The sequence below is a fragment of the Ochotona curzoniae genome, unplaced genomic scaffold (genome assembly GCF_017591425.1).
Source record: "Ochotona curzoniae isolate NIBS_2020 unplaced genomic scaffold, NIBS_Ocur_1.0 contig_4148, whole genome shotgun sequence".
NCBI lineage: Eukaryota > Metazoa > Chordata > Mammalia > Lagomorpha > Ochotonidae > Ochotona > Ochotona curzoniae.
This window is the reverse complement of record NW_024466146.1, coordinates 7,118,818-7,139,767: the sequence shown is the minus strand read 5'-3', so window position 1 is coordinate 7,139,767 and position 20,950 is coordinate 7,118,818. Positions and strand designations below refer to the sequence as shown.

At 39.6% G+C, this 20,950-nt stretch overlaps 1 protein-coding gene across 5 annotated transcripts in view; it reads right to left on the bottom strand.

Annotated features, from left to right (window-relative positions):
- UNC80 (unc-80 homolog, NALCN channel complex subunit) overlaps positions 1-20,950 on the bottom strand; it is a 176,473-nt gene that overhangs the window by 19,926 nt on the left and 135,597 nt on the right. For all 5 annotated transcript variants that reach the window (XM_040984422.1, XM_040984425.1, XM_040984424.1 and 2 more), the window contains 9 exons: positions 17,619-17,711; positions 16,135-16,170; positions 15,576-15,794; positions 10,627-10,827; positions 8,367-8,490; positions 7,261-7,386; positions 5,918-6,041; positions 4,976-5,182; positions 182-366 (listed from right to left, as the gene is read on the bottom strand). In XM_040984422.1, the coding sequence (XP_040840356.1) occupies positions 182-366; positions 4,976-5,182; positions 5,918-6,041; positions 7,261-7,386; positions 8,367-8,490; positions 10,627-10,827; positions 15,576-15,794; positions 16,135-16,170; positions 17,619-17,711 (1,315 nt within the window). The remainder of the gene's footprint in view (positions 1-181; positions 367-4,975; positions 5,183-5,917; positions 6,042-7,260; positions 7,387-8,366; positions 8,491-10,626; positions 10,828-15,575; positions 15,795-16,134; positions 16,171-17,618; positions 17,712-20,950) is intronic.

Genomic DNA, 20,950 nt, shown 5'->3' with positions numbered 1-20,950 from the left:
AAGACGAGTTTGCAATTTGGGTATGTTTTTGTGGGGGGTCTTTTCTCTCCAAGCAAGGTATTAGAAGACCCTACTAACTGACTACAAGCATCCCGTGAACACTCCTTCCATAACCCGGCTTAACGGAGAACAACTTATTGATGGGATTTGTCGCTTTCAGGACCAGAAGCCCACCGCACACCTTACACTGGATGAAAGGGCGAAGCAGTACGAAGATGGGGATCCGCGTCCGCACGATGAAGTCCAGGAAGTCCCAGAGGGCCAGGCCACCCACTTTGCGCAGGGCCATTTCCTTCACCTGTAGGCTCAGCCAGTACCACTGGCTGCCCAGCTGCCGCTCAAAGCAGACAAGAATCACCTTGAGGGCTTCACAGCAGGAGAAGAGAAAAGTGAGCTTGCAGACCTGGCCATCGGAGGAGCCTCACCCAACCCACATTGTTCTACAAATCGGGATGTTTTCCATATTTCTGAACTCATCTTGTACTTTCAAAAAGTTAGTGTGCACTCGTAAGCTGGAGTATTCCTGACATCAAGACAGATCTTTGTCTGACTAGGAGATCACAAATATCTTAAAGGCATTAAGCTGCTATTTGGAAAAATCAAGAGCAAAGTAGTCCACATAATTCAAAGGCAAATATTTCTAAATATGATGTGTGGCTGGAGCTTTATTTTCCAAAAGCTGTATCATTTTAGTTTTATGAAAATACCAGCACATCATGGATATTCTCAGTAAAACCATGATATTTTCATTTTTCTTTTATTCTTTTAAGCATGGAAATATTTGTATTTTTAAAAACACATTTAAAGCTCTATTTATTTTACTGGAAAGTCAGATTTACAGAGGGAAGAAGAGACAAAGATCTTCTGTCCGCTGGCTCACTCCCCAAGTGGCTGCAAGGGCTGGAGTTGATCCAAACTGAAGCCAGGAGCCTGCATCTTCTTCCAGGTCTCCCACACAGGTGCAGGGTCCCAAGGCTTTGGGCTATACTCTACTGCTTTCCCAGGCCACAAGCAGGGAGCTGGGTGGGAAGTAGAGCAGCTGGGACATGAGCCAGTGTTCATATGGGATACTTTGGCCACTACGCTACCATGCTAGGCCCAAATATTTGTATTAAAGACAAAAGCAGAGCTGGCACAGTGGTGCTACAAACTAATCCTCATTCTTGTGGCACCAGCATCCCATACGTGTGGGCTCTACTTCCATTCCTGCTGTCTGCTTAGGACCTGTGAGGGCAGTTGAGGATGGCTCAGCTCCTTGGGACCCTGCACCCTTGTGGGAGACTCAGAAGAAGCTATTGGCTCCTAGCTCTGGTCAGCTCAGCTCCGGCTGTTGTGGACATTTGGAAAGTGAACCAGCAGATATAAGAACTTCTCTTTCTGTAAAATCTGTCTTTCAAATAAAAATAAACAAAGCTTAAAAGAAAAGCTACAGCACGTAGCCACGCATAAAGATGGAAGTTCTTCTCCTCCCTGCTCTCTCTCCAACCCCACTTTAACCTGCTCCTCAGTATTAAGCAGTAAGTGAGTACATTCTTCCAGATGGAGAATCCTCCCTCTCATATCAATTACTACTCCTTGTTGCATTTGCTTTATGGTTTACTTCTCCCCTCTTCCCTCCCTTCCTTCTTTCTTTCTTTCACTTTCCTTTCTTCCTATCTCTCTCTTTCTCTTTGGGACAACCAGAGCACTGTGAAGATATGAATGACTGAGGGGCGTTTGCTCTGCGAACACTGCTCTCCTCACAGGGTCTGCTATGAGATACTCAAGTGACCAGGGGCCTCCTGTTATGTCTTAAGCCCATTTATCTTGGAATCTAAGAATTTTGGTAAACATGCTAGGACTGATTAGAATACAAAGATCTTTTAAAAAAAAAGCATATTGAATTTTAAAACGTGCACAGCCACCCTTCACACGATGCAAGTACCCTGACCATCACAGGGACATTTCCAGGGGCAGAAAGCCATGTCTTGTAACACAGAAAGCGATGCTGTTAGGTACCCTTCTCCTCAACCCTCCCTTTTCATTTCACTTTCTCTCTTTCAAGTAAACAAACAATAGTTCTCAGTTTGGGTTTCTGCCAGTCGGCTCTCCAGCTTCACCTGCATCATCCCACAGTGCCAGCCCTTTACAACAAGGCGCAGAAAAACACAGACCCTGGGAAAAGATGGCCTGGGTCTGAGTGTGGCCTGTCACTAACTGTGCGTGTAGTTAACTCACCAAAACTTCCTGGGTCTTAGCCTCTTTACTCCCTACACGAGCACAGATTCAGTTTCTTACTGTTCTGATGGTGAAGCAGTCTTAAATTGAGGTCCAGTAAATAAAGCAGGAAGAACAAGAACCCAATGCCATCAAAACTGCAGAAAGTGCAGTACATTTGTGGCACGGCTGTTAGAGTAAACACTGGGACACCTGCATTCCTTACGGGAGTATGTGGTCTGAGTTCCAGTTATTGTTTTCCAGCTGGCTTCCTGCTAATGTGCACCCTGAGAAGCAGGTGATGGTTCAAGTATTTGGGTCCCTGCCAGCTACACAAGAAACCCAGATTGGAATCTGCACTTGTTACTTCAGCCCAGTCTTGCCCTAGATGTGGCGAGTATTTAAGGAGGGAATCAGTATAAAGCACTCTCCTTACCTCCTCTTTTTCTGTTTCTCACTCTGCCTTTCAGCTGATCATGAGTAAGAACTTTTTTTTTTTAAAGGCGATAGTGGGAAGGAAGGATTGGAGATAGCTACTTAGTGTTTTCTCACATCCTTGTATGACACAACAAGGATACACAGCTAGTTGTCATGCAGTGCTCTTTGCCGGAGTCTAGGTCTTATTCCATCCCTATTTTTCATGCCTTTGGCAGCTGGGCACCCACGTGGGTAAGTTCTGTGCACAGGCATTCCTGGTTTCGTTTTCTTCTTTTCCATTTTCACTGTTAACCCCTTATAATGCATCTCAACTACCTCGCACATTTCAAAATCTGAGGGCTTCATTTTATCCATTTATTTGCATTCATCTCATGTTCCCTACTAAGACCTGCTTTGGTGAACTGAAGCATGTTAAGGAAGTTTTTTTTGCCCAACTTTGTCTTTTTGAGATTTCCTGTTGCCAATGTCTATTATTCTCATTACTGTGGCACGAATGGTCCTTTCTTGCGGCCCTAGTTAATCAGGACCAAAGAGTGGCTTTTCCCTTGTCACATAGTTAAAAGCAGAGACAGAATAATGGGAAAGTAGGATACAAAGTGAAGAGGGAATTGGCAAGCCTATAGAGAAGAGAGGACGAGTCTCAGGAAAAACAAGATAGTGATTTAGGGCCCAAATCTGGGAAAGAAGCTGAGGACGGCCCAAAGCCTAGGGACCCTGTACTGGTATGGGAAACCTGAAAGAAACTCTTGGTTCCTGCTTTTCAGATCAGCTCAACTCAGCCCTTGATGCCACTTGGGGAGTGAGCCAGCAGATGGATGATCTTCATCTCTGTCCTTCTCTCTGTAAATTTGACTCTCCAATAAAAAAAATTTTTTTAAAGGTGGAGATTTAAAAACAATATTTTAAGGGAAGAAAAATAGCTAGTAGGGGACAGAGCATGCTGTAAGATCATCATACTTTGCTGTGCAGGATTTTGGCTCATTCCCCTAGGGGTTCCGTTCACACAGAGGACAGACCAATGAACCTCGTGACTGTGTGATGTAGTGTCCTGTGTTTGCTAGTCTGAATCTAGATCTGATAACAGCTACTAAATCCCATTAGTGATTTTCTACATAATCAGCAAGCAGGAATTCTTGTTACAGAAGATTTTCTTACATGCCCAGACACCCATAAAACAACCAAGGCATTGCGTACTTTGCTTTTCTTTGGCCTGAGTTTACTGAAGGAAGCCAGACTTTCACAAGAGTTTCCTTTGGTTCAAGTGGCTTCTTCAAATACTTTTGATACTTTCTGGATTGAACTTTTTTTTTTAAGATTTGTTTATTTTTATTGAAAAAGCAGATTTACAGAGAGAAGGAGATACAGAAAGATCTTTGATCTGCTAGTTCACTGCCCAATGGCTGCAACAGCCAGAACTGAGATGATCCAAAGTCAGGAGCCAGGAGTTTCTTCTGGGTCTCTTAAGCAGGTGTAGGGTTCCAGGACTTTGGGTCATCCTCTGCTTTCCCCGGCCACAAACAGAGAGCTGGATGGAAAGTAGAGCATGTGGGACACAAAGCAGCACCTATATATATGGATGCCGATGCTTGTATGCAGAGAATTGGCAAATTGAGCCACTGCTCTACCCGTCACCCCATCTTTTCTTTCTTTCTTTCTTTCTTTCTTTTCTTTCTTTCTTTCTTTCTTTCTTTCTTTCTTTCTTTCTTTCTTTCTTTCTTTCTTTCTTTCTTTCTTCCTTCCTTCCTTCCTTCCTTCCTTCCTTCCTTCCTTCCTTCCTTCCTTCCTTCCTTCCTTCCTTCCTTCCTTCCTTCCTTCCTTCCTTCCTTCCTTCCTTCCTTCCTTCCTTCCTTCCTTTCTTTCTTTCTTTCTTTCTTTCTTTTTTAGGACAAAGAGAGAATAACCAGATCTACCCCAGCACAAGCCTGCCCTCTGAGTTTGTTTGTTTTTAATTTCCTTTGAAAGGCGGAGTTAATAGCGATCACACACGCATGCACACACACATCCCCCATCTATTTCTTCACTCCCTAGATTGCTACAGTGACCAGCTTTGGACCAGGATGAAGCCAAAATCAGACTTCCTTTGGATCTAGCACATGGATGCAGGGACCCAGGCACTTAGGGCATCTTCTGCTTTGTTCCCAGATGCATAAGCAGGGAGCTGGATTGGAAGTAGAATAGCTGGGATTTGAGCCAGCACCCATTTGGGATGCTGTGACATAGGCAAAGGCTGAGCCTGTTACCCAAAGTACAAGTTGAGCTCTCTCTAAATACTTTCTGAGTCAAGGTAGAATGTGAGCATATCCAAATGAAAACCAAAGACAGAGAAAAAATGAATACACACCCAAGTATGCTGCTTGGCTTGTAGACTCAGCCAACCCTTCCCGACGCAAGTCTTTCCCTGCATCCCCAGGGGTGGAACAGTGGGCAGGAGAGCTCTCCAACATGAAGTTCTTGCTCCTAGAAGTGCTGATGATCCGGGGTGGCAAAAGCACATTAATGACCGTCTGCAGCAGCAGCTGCACCTCGGGCTGCTCCAGCCATGGACTATCTGGGGGCAGATTCGGAGGAAGGTGGGGCAAAGGAAAAAAAAAGTCACAAGGTAGAAAAACAGTCACAATAGACACAGAAAAAGTCAACTTTCATTCCAGTTCTAAACTAGAACCCCTACAAATTCTGAAGATTCCCACCAAGTAAAGCTTTTCCCATGGACAAAGCAGCGTTCTTGGCACTTGATTATTTCCTCCATAGCTGATCTGCTAAAAGTTTGTGCTCTTGGCCAAATCTCCTGCTTACCATTTCACTCTCCTTTCTCTTTGCAAATATTTACAATGCACTGTCCTCACATTTGAGACAAACTTTTCCTAAAAGAGAAAACTCCATAAGGAGGAGGAGTAATGAAAAAATGTATTGGAATTTAACGATGATAGCTTTCTGCTGAAGCAAGTGTCAGTAGGTTGTAAAGTTCGTATCATCAGTCAGTTATCATCACATTGCACTTCAACTAATGCCTTTTTCTTAGTTGCGGTAAAATAATTTTATGCTGATATTTGCCATACAGAATTGACTTTAAATATCTTCTAATAAATGGAGTGGGGAAGCTCTTGTCCCAGGGTAGCTAAACTGAAGGAAAAGAGAAACCCTTATTTTCTAAGGTAACATTGCGTACATCATTCGGAATTGACTTCACTGATGACCTTCTTGGCAAAAGGAAAAAGGAGCAACAGCCTGACACTTCAGAAAACACAGCCAAATTATACAGTTTCTGTCATTGAATTAACCAGACCTTTGCTTCCAGATCCTACTGTGAGCACAAATGGGATGAGCAGATTTAAAAGCATCCCCTCCCTTCGCTCTTGATTGGTGAATGGGGAGATCACATGGCTTAAGGGGAAATCTTCTTTTAATGCCTGTGCAGCAATAATAAAAAAGAAAGGTTAATTGACCACCACACCCACTGAAAAGGTTTGTTTTTACATAGCATGATGAAGACGGTCAACTCCCTGCTGGCTGCTCCTGGAAACTATGAGTTCAGTTGTTTGTGCAGTAATTGAGAGTCACTCAAACTCATACTTTACCATTTGCTTGTCATAACTGAGAAGCATATACCTAAAAAACAGCAACATCTTGAATAGTAAATGAAAAATAATGATAGTCTTATCAGCTACAAAAACAATGTCATTTCCCCATTAATTTTCTTCATGTGTCCATCAATACATACTTTACAAAGGAAAAGGAAGAAAACAAAAATTTGCAAATTGCTCCGTTTAGAAGTTATTCAGAAGCCCTCTGACCTCTGTCCAAGGACTTGTTCCAGACAGCAATTAATAAAAATAACATATGAAGGAATAAACAATCTTTGTACACATACTATTAAATTGCATTATTTTAAAGATTTACAATATTTCCCTTCTGGATGGCAGCCACAATTCTTCCTTACTCTTGTTTTAATCACGTACCCATTCTCATGACGATGAAGCATCCAGTTCGGTTGTCAGATAATGGGTAGGCCAGTTATCTGTTTACATTAGTGGTTACTTTTCATTAATTTCATAACTTTTGGATGATTTATAGCCTTCAAAAATTGAGTGACACAATGAGTTAGCAGGAAGGTTCACATTCTGCATGGTTTGCTTTGGAAAGTATTATTTTAATCTTAATAAATAAGTTAACTGGGAACTTTTTTTTTTTAAAGTACTAATAATATTCAACCCACAATCATTAAAGAAAATTAATATATTCAAAGTCTAGCAATAACATTTGGAAAAACTTTATGAAAACAATTCAAAACTAGGCTTGGAATATTACTGCCCCTTTTAATTAATGATTGTGAGCTCACTATTGGTGAACCATTCTTTTACACACATTTTAAATGACTGGAGTGATTCTGGAGGTTGTGGCGGCACTAAATGACTCTGCTATTTTTGAGATCTCAAGAAGAATTACAGAAGCACAACTTAGGGCCAAGCTCAGGGCTGATGTTCCAAACCAATCAAAGTTTGGAAATGTTAGCATTTTTGTTTCACAGATTTTGCCCAGCCTTTGCAGAGAAAGAAAAAAGAGAACACCAGGATCTGGTGCCTCCACTAGCAACTTAAGGAGCGTGACAAACAGGTAAGGCAGTCACACCTGTATCTGCAATGCTACAAGCCGGACAACAGCTGTGCTGAAGGGCAGAGGTGGTGAGAGATAAGGGCTGAGATGAAGAAGGGGTAATCCATCAGCAACACTGGAAGGTCCTACCACTCCCATCACCTGAAATACAAACAGAGCACATGACCAGCCTTGACTATTGCAATTTCATGCAACCGCACTCAAGGAGTCTCATTCAATAATAGTAATAGTAGTAGTAATAATAAGAGAAATCATAGTAATGATAATAAATTGAAGGTTGGACATGTTCCTTTCAATCTTTTATTTCTTTTTATCTTTTTCTGAAAACATGTAATATCTGGAGTCAGATCAAATGGTATGCTAGATTCAGCCAAGGTTTTGTAGAATGTCTATAACTAACTATGTAAGTAATGGGAGATGAACTAAAAAGCTATTCTAATCAGGAGACTGGACACTTACTTGTGGATACAAAGGAATGCAATTAACATTCTTTGATGGAGCAAATACTCACAAAAATGATGATGGCAGCAGCTCTATTTGCACTAGACATTCCCACTACAGGTTATTGCTCAACTAGTTAAGCAGCAGATCCTATTCAATGAAATGTGCTGACATGGCTTCCATACATTGTACAAAACCTTGTCAGGACCAGTCTCCAGATATTACATCAATGATTAAAAATGTTTCCTTTATGTAAATCCTAGACTGGCCAACTCATAATTTAGTGCTAAATAAATAAAGAAGTAAGTAAATAAAATCCTCTTGGCATTGTAAGCGCCTCCAACCCCATACTACCTCAACTTCCAGCCAATTGCACGGTTCCCACCACCCCACTCTCCAACTGGCAGCCCTCAACTCTCAGCGCAACTTGAAGAGGTGAATTGTCAAAGTAGTGCATGGGAAGCAGTACGTCAAAATCCCATCTGTGGAGGGATGGGCCATTGTATCTCCCCACGCACCACCTTGAAATGTACCTCACTATTTTCAGTGTCACCTGAGCCGTCTGTTTTCATGGGTAGATAGGGGCACAAAGTGGTTGACCTGTAAATCTTCAATTCAGAGAAGTCAATAGCAGAGTTAAATTTTGCAAAGTTTCATAAGATTGCCACTTGGCTACTCACCAGATTGACACAGACATTGATCAGTGACCTAAGGTGAGGGAGGAAGGATATGATTGGCTGCCTCTGAAGTGTCAAACAAACCCCTTCAATCAAATTGCTGGCAGGCTCCCACTCAACCTGTCGCCTGGAATACAATATAGGAGCCATTAGTAGCTTGGCTCCTTTGTGGAGTAAGTCTGAAACAAGTGAATGAGACAGTGATTCTGACACCATCTAAGACAGGATGCGTGTCTGAGACAACAAAGTGCTTCACACGGGATGGTGTTTACCCATGTTGTTCCAAAAGTACAGAGCACACTGGGAGGGGAAGAAGTTACGGAAAACGTAGCAGAGGCACTCCTGCCCCATTCGACTAATGAGACAAAATCTATTGAAGAAAAAACAGAGATGATGAATGGGTTGCATCTTAAGTTCCCTGGTTACCCTGAAACTACCATGTTAGGGACCCATCACTGGGGTTATTTCTCTCAAGAGAATCTGACTCTGGCTGCATTTCTGAAACCCATGTATCAGACTACACTTGATCACATTAGATTTAAAATTAGGCTAATACAATCAGACTTATATGACTTGATTCCTGACACAAAAATCACATTAGAGGAATATAGACAATTTTTAAAAGTGTTCTTTTTTGGTTTCCCAAGCAATTTATCTATCTATCTATCTATCTGTCTATCTATCTATCTGACATCTTTCTCTCTCTTATTTCCCTAAATTAGACAAGTTTGGGATTTTATATAATAAAATCAAAACTAACTATCCCAGTGTTGGAATATTCAATTATGTAGTGCCAATTAACAGTTTGATTTCTGCTGATATCAATACCATTTCCATATATTTTATTGGAAATATATTTTAACTAGTATTTCCTGTTGGAAAGTAATGACAAAATGAAAACTTATTTTAAAAAATGGAGGTACATCGACACCTCTGATACTGACGATACTCAGGTGATCCACAGGTCATGTTCAATCAACATTTCTTGTGTTAAACACAGATTATCTGAAGATGTTACATCTATCTCAACCCCATGTTTACATAATGCTTTTTCCCAAAACTGTCTGCTACTGACTGGTCAAGTCATTAATCCAAAATCTGTTTGGGGGTAGCTTGATGTACTTTACAATAACTTTAATCAGATGACAAATAGGTCAGTGTATGGAGTGTTTAACATCTTTACATGTTGATTTGCTTACACAATTTATTTTGGCACACCCTCATCAGCTGTAAATCTTGGATCAGACATTGCACAAATGTTCCACTAGGACCACTAAACAAATAATGCTTTCAGAATAGTTGTTTCTATACCACTGAAATAAATTCCCCTGAAATAATACATGGGCATTTATTATAGGATGTAAAACTATTTGTCTTTTTTTTTTCAATGACTCCTCATAGCAAATATATGTGAGAAGCACAGGTTGTTCTCTGGAAAAGTTCTGCTGACTAGAATAGTAAGTGCTATACATTCTTAACAATAAGAATTCCATTGACTGTTGGGTTCTATTTGAAAGGCTAGAAAATTCCATCACTAACTAATACAAACTTGAAATTGATAATTTAGTGGATTTACCAAAATTCTGTTACTAACACAAACTTGAAATTGATAATTTAGTGGATTTACCAACATGCATCAATTGGACTACCTGCTCACCAGGACTATAGTTTCCAAACTGGGCCCATATCTCTAGCTAGACTGGTTCAGAGACATGGCTTACAGGAAGATTACGAACAGATGTGCTCCAGCCAGTGAGCAGGAAAAAGTGGTTAAGAGTATTTACTTAATATTCTGAATTAGAGGAAGAGGTAAGAATTAGGTATTTATATCAATGCTGTGAACTTCTATTTGACTGATTATTTTAAAACTTGCCATTTCTTGGAATTGGTACCTAAAAATACAACTATATTAAATACGGCATGTTGAACAATAGTTAATTTTTCTTCTTTCCTTATTTTGTTCATGTTATATCTTACAATGTTTGAAAAGGAACTGAAGATAACCAAATTTCTTGTTTGTGTCAGAAGAACATGAAAATTAAAAATGGATAGATTTTTCAGGATGAACGCATATATTTTTAAAGAAAATATTGTTTCTTCAAAATATATATTCTTACATTTAGACAATTATAAATCTTGCTAGCTATGCACACACACCAATCCAAACCTTTAAAGTTGTTCTTTAACTCAAACATCCACTATCCTACGAAACAAACAATCTTGAGGTTTGCAATGTCAACAGCTCACTGGGAGGCCTCCTCACCTCAAAGTGGGCATCTTGTGAATTTTGTTGAACATTCTATCCAATCTCTTTAAGATGAGGATGAGGGCTGGCCTCACGGCCTCAGCTGTCCAGTCAGTAATGGGTAGCATCTCCATGATGTAGCGCCGAAGCCCTCGGCTCTCCATTGTCTGAGTGTCGTATGGTGCCAACTTCAGAAGAGAGTGTGCGATTTCTGCCAACCTAAGATTATGTTTTGAAAGAATACAGTTACAATGTATAGTGGGAGATTCTCTTGCCAATCAGCTTCTTCTAATATGTCAACTGCCTGAACATGGACATTTTCCTCAATGTTTCCCAACACTGCTCTCCACAGATGTGGTGGTACAGTGAAACCTACGAGTGTGTATTGATAGAAAATCACAGACTACTGCAGAAACAACAGAAGAATACCACGTCCAGGACATCAAAGATAGGCCAACGTACCTGGAGAAGTCCCTTCTTGGGACAGATACAGCCCCCCAAATCATCTGTGCATCTAAAAGTGGATCTAAACCTTCATAAACAGTAGCATCTCTATTATCTAACGTCTAGATAATCTTCATGCCTTCTGAGTGCTCTCACAGCAAAGAGTCAAGATCAAAAGCACCCTATAAAAAGCAGTACTCTTTTTAAAATTAAATTCTTCACACTCTCTTTCCATCCCCCTTCTTCAAAGCTGCTTATTGTACTGTTATACACATGAACGATCATCTTGCTTTGCTGAGAGTTTAGTTTGATCGACAGAGGTAAGCTGTCTAGATAGCTTTGGTTTTGGCTGCCTCCCCCTTCTTGAGTTTTCTAATTCAGTTTTATAGAGGAAGTTCCTGAGAGAAAGTGGCACTCCCTCTAAGGTTGTCTGAGTTGCCAGTCACCAGACCAAGTGCTTTACATCTAAATGTGTGTGTGTGTGTGTGTGTGTGTGTGTGTGTGTGTGTGTGTGTGTGTGTGTGTGTTTTGAAGGACGAATGGCCAAGAGGCTGGGAAATGAGGTTTCTGGTTGTTGGTTGACTGAACACTTTTCCAGTTTTGACATATGTACTAACCATTTCTCCAAATAATACAAAGACAGCAAAATACAAAGTCTGGAAGTCAATTTCACTTAAAGTTGTACTGAGAAAACATATACAATTTTATATCATTGTCAAATACATAAAACCGAAGAAAATGAGAACAGAATACGTTATAAAGAGAAAGCATATTCCCATTTGTTGAATTAGCTTCTATCGGTACTATATGAGTTGAGCTTTTATTTTTTCCAGAAAGGCTTATAATCTAAAAATATACCCATGACTTAAATTGTCTTTAATAAGAGTAATATATTAATTCATTATCATCCATTATTTGAATCTTTGGCTTCAGTCAGTATATGTGTAGCAAGTTGCATCAAGGATTCTATGAGAGCAGAATGGAGGAAAGGGAAACACTATTACTATTGCTTTCACTGGAGAGGCAGATATACAAGAGGAAGGAGATGAGTATCTCCTTTTTGTTCTGTAATGTCACAAAACTTCAGAATCCTACATCCTTGTGGGGGACCCAGAAGAAGCTCCTGGCTCCTGGCTTCAGATCAGTTTAGCTCTGGTTATTGTGGCTATCTGGGGAGTGAACTCCCTCTCTGGAAATCTGCCTTTCCAATACAAATTAAACAAATCTTTTAAAAAATTAAAGAAGTTTATGTATTTTGTTTTTCATAACAGTATCATATGGAAAACAGTATTTCTCACTTTGCCTGTATAGAAGACAAGAATATACTACATGCAGTTGTTTAATTTCACCCACTATTTTCATTGATAACAACAGGAACTGTTTGAGACATGGTCAGTTTTGCGAATGCCAGGTTAAGTCTTGGCTAACGCACCTGGAAGGCAGTCAGTGATGGTCCCAAGTCTATGAGTTTCTGCCACTAACATGGGATACCCAAATGGAGTTCCAGGTGCCTGGCTTCGGCCTGGCAAAGTTGTGGTCACTGACCATATGGGAATAAACCAGTGAATGGAAGATATTCTCTTCCTCTTTCCCTCTCTTGTTCATTCTGAACCCCCTCTGTGAGCCACTTTGCCTTCAAAAAATAAATCGTTAAAAAATGATCAATGCATTTTAAGCATGAGGACAACATTCAGAGCTGAGTTTGAGCACTATTTGATGGATTACTACCTGAGTTTCTGTATTTCCTGCTCATTTAAGAAAATCAATCTGCTTTGAGCATAACAAAAACTTTTTGGTTCTGTACTATTACAGGAAATATTTTTGGTACAGAAACATTACTTAAGATCCGTTGCCAATGGGAGAACAAGACACTTGCCACTTTCGAGGGAGATTGAAAGGGAAGGAAGGAGGGAGTGAATTTGTGTTACTGTCCTGCTTTGGCAGCCCTAGTTTGGGGAAATGAAGTGACAAATTCCTTCTTAGCAGGGAATATTTTCCTTGACAGCGTTGTAATCAACCACACATTCTGCCAGTGTAGGCCTACGGATTGCCTCAACACTTTCTTAGCTCCATGTTTCTGCTCAAATCCTTTCAGCAAACATATCTGACATCCTTTGATGATCCCATTTCTCTCTTTTTAAAGGCCAATTCTTGCCTTTCAGCATGATGGATTCTTAGGACTTTAAATACTATTGCAGTTCCTATATTTATTCATTGATCTCTGACTTCTGTACATATCCAAATAGATTCTTGATTTAGGACAGGAATCTTTAACTCTACCCTTCACCTGGTAACCACTCAAAGCTTGTGGATCCATCTCTGCTCAACAACACAGGGCATCTTTTCTGGACAGAAAATGTGGTGGCCATGTCTTATCTTTAAAGATGAATGGCATCAGTGGAGTGCATCTAGTCTCTGTTTTCCATGGATAGGAAATATTTGTGCTCCTGTAAGCACAGCTCGTACAGTAACTGTACTTTTGATGAAAATCATCCTGGTTCATACAAGTTGCTGCCACAGGGGAGGCCAGATATACGCTACGATATTGTTGTAATTTGGTCATATAACAAGCAGAGACTACATTCAAATTGAAAAAAGCATCGCATTGTGATAATGTAGGATATAAACTTTTTATACTGGCTACTATCCAGACCTCTAAAATCAGCACTTTGCCATGGGGATTTTGTTGAGACTGTTGTTTATCATGCCAATCTTTCTTTCGAATAAACACCAAATAGGAGACATTTGTCTTTTTTTGAAAGTATCATTTTACAAGCTAATTGGTGGCTTTTGTCCTATTGACACTAAGATTGTGTTTGATCATTTCACTGGTGTAATAGTTCAGAAGCTCAGATCTAACGTGCTATCATATGGGTTTCATATACTGATATTATCTTAAGAAGAAGTTATTTCCCTGCAAATATTTTACATTTTGTAGCTTCCTAATTTACACCTTTTTCTTGGTTTTATCATGCAACTTTCTAGTTTGCCTCAAAAAATTTATAAAATGCTAAATTTATAAATGCAAGCACATGATTCTGGTACTTGAAATGCTGAATTATAGCTATTTTCATATGTCTGCCTCTTATATTGCACTGTGATAATCTTCATCACCAATTATGGCAATTATCTATGGCAGTCTAGGTTTATGCCAGGTGAGGAGATAAATCACTTCATTGAAGCTTTAACAGAAATTGACCTCTAGAGAGAGCTCCAGGCTCCTCTGACTCTCGTGGTCCCCTCCCTTCAAATACTCTAAAACAGAATAGAGAGATTCCAGGATCCCATTCTCTCTCTCTCTCTCTTGCTCTCGCTCTCTTCTTTTTCTCTTTTGTTTCCATCTTCTAGGAATTTTTTTCCCTTTTCCTCACTAAGTGTCTGTCAGTAGCATGTGCTGTCCCTCTGTTCACAGATTCTTTAGATCCACTGGAGACCATCACTGAGAAAGGAAGGAGGGTTCAGAGACCCCATGGTTACTATGGCAACAGAGCATTAACATTCCAAATTCCCCTCCCCTTTCTCTGATGCCTCCAGTCCAGAGCTGAAATAAGCTCTTGCCTAGGACGGTGTAGCGAGGAGTGTGAGTTGTCCAGGGCACTGCTGGGCGATGTCCTTAGACGCTGGGATAGCAACATTCTTCTGCTCTGGCCTCTTACTTTCCTTTACTTGGTACATTCTACATTTTTTGTCACAAGATTGTCTCAGAAGAAAAAATCAATCATCAAGAAATCTGTCAGCTTAAATAAATAGAATTGTCATTTTTGATCGTTTAACACTGTATTTTACCTTTAGGTTGATAGAAGAACTAAACTTTTCAAAACTTTCCAAACTGTTCTCTATTACAAATAGCCTTTCTATTTCAAAGAATTTTTATGACTAGGTCTCTTCCTCACATACTGAAAAAAAAAAAATTGAAATGACCAGTAGCCTCATCCAGTTTGGAATTTTTAGCAGGACTATTTTTTTTCAACACTAGGAAGCTGTCATATGCGACACATGTAAAGCAGTTTTCAGGCCCAAGCAAAATGTGGCAAAGATTTAAAACTGCCACTTCCCAACGGGGCTCAATGCTGAGGAGCAGAGCGTGTCATCAAGCAGAGATTAGTTAGTAAGCATGTTTCATGCAAACAAAAAGCAGAAACAGAGGATCCTTGTGAGAAATCACAGCTGGAGAAATAAATGGTACTTTATAGAAGGCTACTTTTCTAAGAATTCAGGTGATCAAATTCTCCTGTCATTATCTTTTATTGAGCCACAAATCAATGGACTGACTTTCTACCTTAAGAACACACTCCCCTGGTTCAGCTAGAGATCATTTTTGATGGACTAAGTGTACATCTTACCATAATGCTCTGTATGATATGTATATAAATCACAGAAAATAAATTATCCTGAACATCTCAAGTTTTTATTCTGGAGGTCTCCACCCACACATGCATACATGCACTCAACCCAACACTCACACTTAGAGACAGGGTCCAAGCTGTGTCCATACTCAGGGGTAGGGAAATCAAGGAGAGTACCTCATGTGGGACTTCACATCCAACAGCTCCAGAGCTGTGACCCGGGGCTCCCCAGCCAGGTTTTGTAATATCTTCAGCCTTGGTCCACAGTGCTTATAGAATTCTGTGCAAATATTCAGCAGGGACTCCCGGGGTCTTCTGAACTCTTCTCGAGCAATTCGTTCATCCAGCTCCTCTCTGGGAAGGCCTTGTCCTTCCTCCAGCAAGTGGAGATTTTCCCTGGGAATCATATAAATTAGCTCGGACCTGAAAATGTATGAATGTGGCAACTACGAGAGAAGGGAATCACAACGAAGAAAATTATGGTTCCTAAAGAGTTAATGAATCCATAGGAAAAGGACACAGAGAAAATCATCTAAGAGGCTAAAGAAAATTTACCAGCTCAGAAAAGATCATCGGGCTGAACGGTGGTGACTTCACATAAGTCACACACAGACCTGTCCAGATTGGGCATGCATGCGCTGATTAAATGAAATGAAGCAGAACAACAAGCCAACTCAAAAGGCAATCATGTCGACAGCAGAGCCTGGTATTGAAATTAGAGTAAGTCTTTCTGTACCTGATAAAATGCAGTTTTGCTCCTTGCTCCTGGTACCTAGGAGTCAAAAAACCATTCTGAAAAACTCTCAGAAAAAGAACATAGGCCCCTTGCTGGGGCTTCTTGCAAACTTTTCTGTGAGGTTAGACATTTTGTTAGGCTCACAAACCTGCACATAATAATTGTAAAAGATAAGTTTTATCTTGCAATGGGTTATCACCAATGCTGCAATTGGTTATTTGAGTTGATTCAATGCTATATAACTTGCTGAAAGACAAATATTATATAAAATACCCAAACTCATAATGTAATCAAAAGAGGTAACTTCTTGAAAACTTTGAAATCTAAGTTGTAATTTTCACACCGTATGTTCTGTTTTAGGAGACCAGAAGATGAGACATGGCTGACTTCTTTTCAGTTTGGAGACACACTGCTTCAGGAATTGATAAATGTGTGATAAGAATTCAAGATTCTCCATGCACCATTCATCAAGTAGTTGAACTTAAGCCAACATGCTTAAAGAAGTCTCCATATCACTTACCTGCATTGTTATTCTTTTCTGGGAGAAACTGAGGCACAAATTAACCACATCGAGCAATTTACAGCTAGGTTTGCAATATATCTTTTTAAGCTTGATCTTAGCCAGAAGACTGAGAAGCAATGGAATCAATTTGTTTATTGTTCACATTAATATGTCTCATAGAGCAAGGAACTAGGCTTATATAATGACAGACAAATGAAAACATGCTTCAGAGAGAGTGGAACAAGGGTGAGTTTCTCTCCATTTCCTCCTTGGCAACTACTTCCTACAGAGGAAGATAATTCCTGAGGTAATTTTGGGTTTGCCTTATTTTAAATCTTCTTTGGAGGAAGAGGTTAATTAAACTCTGTGTGTGTGTGTGTGTGTGTGTGTGTGTGTATGTGTGTGTGTGTGTGTATGTGTGTGTAGGTGCATGCTAGAGTATTCAGAGGTTAACAAAGATCAAACAAAGCACAAAAGTGTGAACTAACACAAGGCTGTGTTATACCAAAACAAAGGCAAGAGATTGTCAGCAAACATGAAAGCATTATTTGAGGATGGAAGCCAAAACTTGATGAAATGTCTGTAGAAAACAGGGCGAGCCAGACAAAAGTAGGTTCATTTTGTATAGTTTCAGGGGAATGAGAAACCACCCTTGCTTATTGTTTCATTTGCTTTTCATTGGAGGCGAATGAAACAACACTAGAACAGTTCAAAGACCACCCAGGAGACAGAGAACAAAGAGTTTTCTCTTGAAGACAAAGCAATGCAAATATCAATTTCTGAAGGAAGTTTGTATTTCTCTTTGACAGCCTTAAAGTAAACCTTGGTACGTTCTTGTAACTTTCAACTTGCATCTTCTCTTTGCCTTACAGAGTTTCCTTGTCATTATCAACTATTCTCAGGATTCCTTTCATTCCCAACAGCTGAAATTCAAGTTGTTTGTAATTGAAAGATCGTAGAAGAGTCCAACACAGTGAATTACCTGGTACTGAGCCCAGATGACATGGTGTGGTTAGCTGCGGTGGTCCCCTTATGACCTTGGTCACACCTGCTCATCTGTGGAGCTGTCATGGGCCTGTGACAGTGATAATAAATGTCACAACAAAGCAAGAGTGGAAATATTTATGAAATCTTCAAATTTCTAAAGCCCACATAACTTTTAAGGTAGTCTTTTTCTTTAGTTTTTTTTTTTTTTTAGATTTTATTTTAAATTGCATTTACTTATTAGTACATAGACAACAATTTTCACCAACCTAATAGATATGATTCCTAGGAAACAGTGCTACTTCCTTCTTTCCTCCCTACCTCCCTCCTTCCTTTCTTTTCCTTTTCATATTTTGTGACAATATACTTTCAATTTACTCTATAATCACAAGTTCAATGCTCCTCTAAACAAAAAGATGAGTTGCCAAATCACAAGATATCACTTTCACTCACATACATTCAGATTTTTTTTCATATTAACTTCAACAAATCAAACATATGATAATTGTCTATTTGGGTCTGGCTTTTCTCACAAAGCACACTAGTCTCTAGTTGCATCCATTTTGTTGCAAAAGACAGGATTTGAATCCTTTTCTATGGCTGTTTGGCATTCCAGCACATTTCCCTTACCTAGTCATCAGTTTGTGGTTATCCGGGTTAATGCTACATTTTAGCTATTGTGAATTGAGTTGCCAAAAATGTGGGAGTCATATGCTGACTTTATTTCTTCTGGGTTTATTCCCGGCAGTGGGGTGTCTGGGTAGTTTCAGTGTCTTGCAAAAACAGGTTAGCTAGTTTTTACCTTTTTCTGTCATAGAATCTCTGGTCTGCCTGGCACTGGGAATGCAGCATAGATTCTCAAGGGTAAGAAGCTCATTGTTATTTAAGTTGTTTCACATTTTGGTTCTGAATATTAACTTATTATTGTTCAAATAAGACATGGAATTGAACTGCTAAATCTGAACTGGTTAAGAATTTCTTCTTCAATTCCATAGGTGCCAATTCACCACTCTAGTCAGTCGGTACATGGCAAAGATGTGGTGGTACTTTGGCCACCAACACCATAAGCAATTATTTTTTTTTTTCCTAAGAAACAATCAAAAATGAAAAGAATTCCTCTAGTCAAAATATAGCTAATGCTACCCAAGAAGATTGGTAAATTACTATCTATTGCAAGCCAGCAATTCAGAATATGTTTTGAATCATCCCATTTTATAAGATTTACTTTAAATATTAAGAAAATTTGCTTCTTTATTGATATGAGACATAGAAAGAATGCTGTAGCTTTCAAAAATATTGTTTTTAGGAAGTGTTTAAGATTGTTCTATGAACTTTTTAATGCTCATTTTCAATATACTGAGGGTAGCTGTAAAGTAACTAAACTCCTAACAGTCACACCAGGTCTTCTCTTGCTGTGTCTTGTTGTGGCAGGCAAAATTTAAAGATGGTTTCAAAGACCTTTGCCCTGGTGTTGTTCTATTGAATATGCTACATTTCACGGAGAAGGGAAAAATATTTGGTAGGCTCAATTTAATTCTAAAGTCCCTTAATATAATGTATATTCAGTAATCCTTTAGAAGCAAAATATTTTCTGAGCTGGAGCAGGGACATTGAACCATGTGACTGACGCTAGGAACTGCTGCTGGAGAGCGGCTGGGGGTCACATGACAGGAGTGTAGTGTTTTCTAAATGCAGAGAGTGGCACAAGGCTAAAAGTAAAAAAGTGGATGAGAACCTCAGCCTAAAGCTGCCTTAACTGGATATGCCTAAAACTTAGCATCCACCTGAGGTAGAGTCTTTCCCTTGAACCTAGGCTGTTTAATATAACTTATTTGTATTTATTTGAAAAGCTGAAAGAGAAAGAGAGAAAATGACAGGCAAAGGTCCCATCTCCTTGTTCACTCCCCAAAAACTCGCAACAGTCGGGGTGGACCAAGCCAAAGCAGGGAGCCAGGAGTTCAATCCAGTTACTCACATGAATGCCAGGGACCCAAGTACATGAGCCATCATCTTCTGCCTACTTGTGTGTACATTAGCAGAAAATGCAAATTGGAAATGAAGCTAAGACCTGAACCCATGCATTTGGGAAGTGATCATCCCAAACAGCAACTTAACCAAAATGCGAAATACACACCCTTGGCCAACATCGTGAATTCCATCTTATACAATCCCAAGCAGAGAAGCCAGGTAAATCTGCTTAACTCCCAGAAGAGAAAATTGTAGGTATTAAATGAATTCAGTTTTAAGCCTGTAAGTTTGTGTTAACACAAAATAATAAGAAATAATAAACTCATAATAAACTTATTTATTATGTAGATAATACCAAATATAAAACTTAATTTTTTTCAGGAGATACAAAAATTAGAAATTTGAAAGTGAAGACAAGATTCTTATCTTCTCTTTGTAAAAACCGTGAAGCCAATTTTGTTGTAAGTACTACCAAAAAGTGAGGCTCCACCAAAAGATTATCAAAGGCATGGTAGTACCGAAAGCCACAGAATTGTAAATGCCAGAATTCCATTCATAACTCCCCATGGACATTTGGATAATTACATTATTTAAGTCAACTGACTTATCCTTCTCAAAGGGAATGTAAAGGATGTGGTTGCCAAATTTATGTAATGTGAGAAAAAAAATTAAAATGCCCCTAGAAGGAAATTGATAGCTTGTCTCTTTTCTATTTGTAGGAAGGGGCTATTGGGCATAGAAGGAATCGGGTAAGCTGCATATTCCTTCTTCGGATGTTCTTCTTCCCAGGACTTTCATGAAGCCATCAGCAAAGCATCAGGATTATTTCCTGTTGGGAGAAGCAGTCTGCCACACCTCTCTGTTCAATCTCGTCTTGGTTCTTCAGTTGAGGTGCACTGTAGTATAGTAATACTCTACTCATAACTTTTGAGCTATCCTCTGCTTACGTAGGTTGGCAGTGAGCTCATGATTAGAAACTAAACACATATTGAAAGTGGAAATAACCCCTCTCACTCTCCCTGTTAGTAATGTATGCTGAAAACATCCTACCTCAGCTAAAGGGTTTCCACTAGCCATTCTACTGACCCAACATGACGGAGCTGGGGAGGGTGGTGTCTTTTGGTGTAGATAAATCATAGACAGGATTTTGTGTTAAGGATGTGACACTTTAGAGTGGTCACACAGCGTGGCAGAATGGAATGGAGGAGCAAAGACATAACTCCTTGGTCTCTGACATCTTGATCTCTACCCTGGGGAAAAAATCTCCTCCCAGATAATTTAGATTGGGAGTAGAGAAGGAAAACCAGTCATAAACATTGTGTCCTGCAGCTACCTTCCCCACCTTCACTCCATCTTTTATAC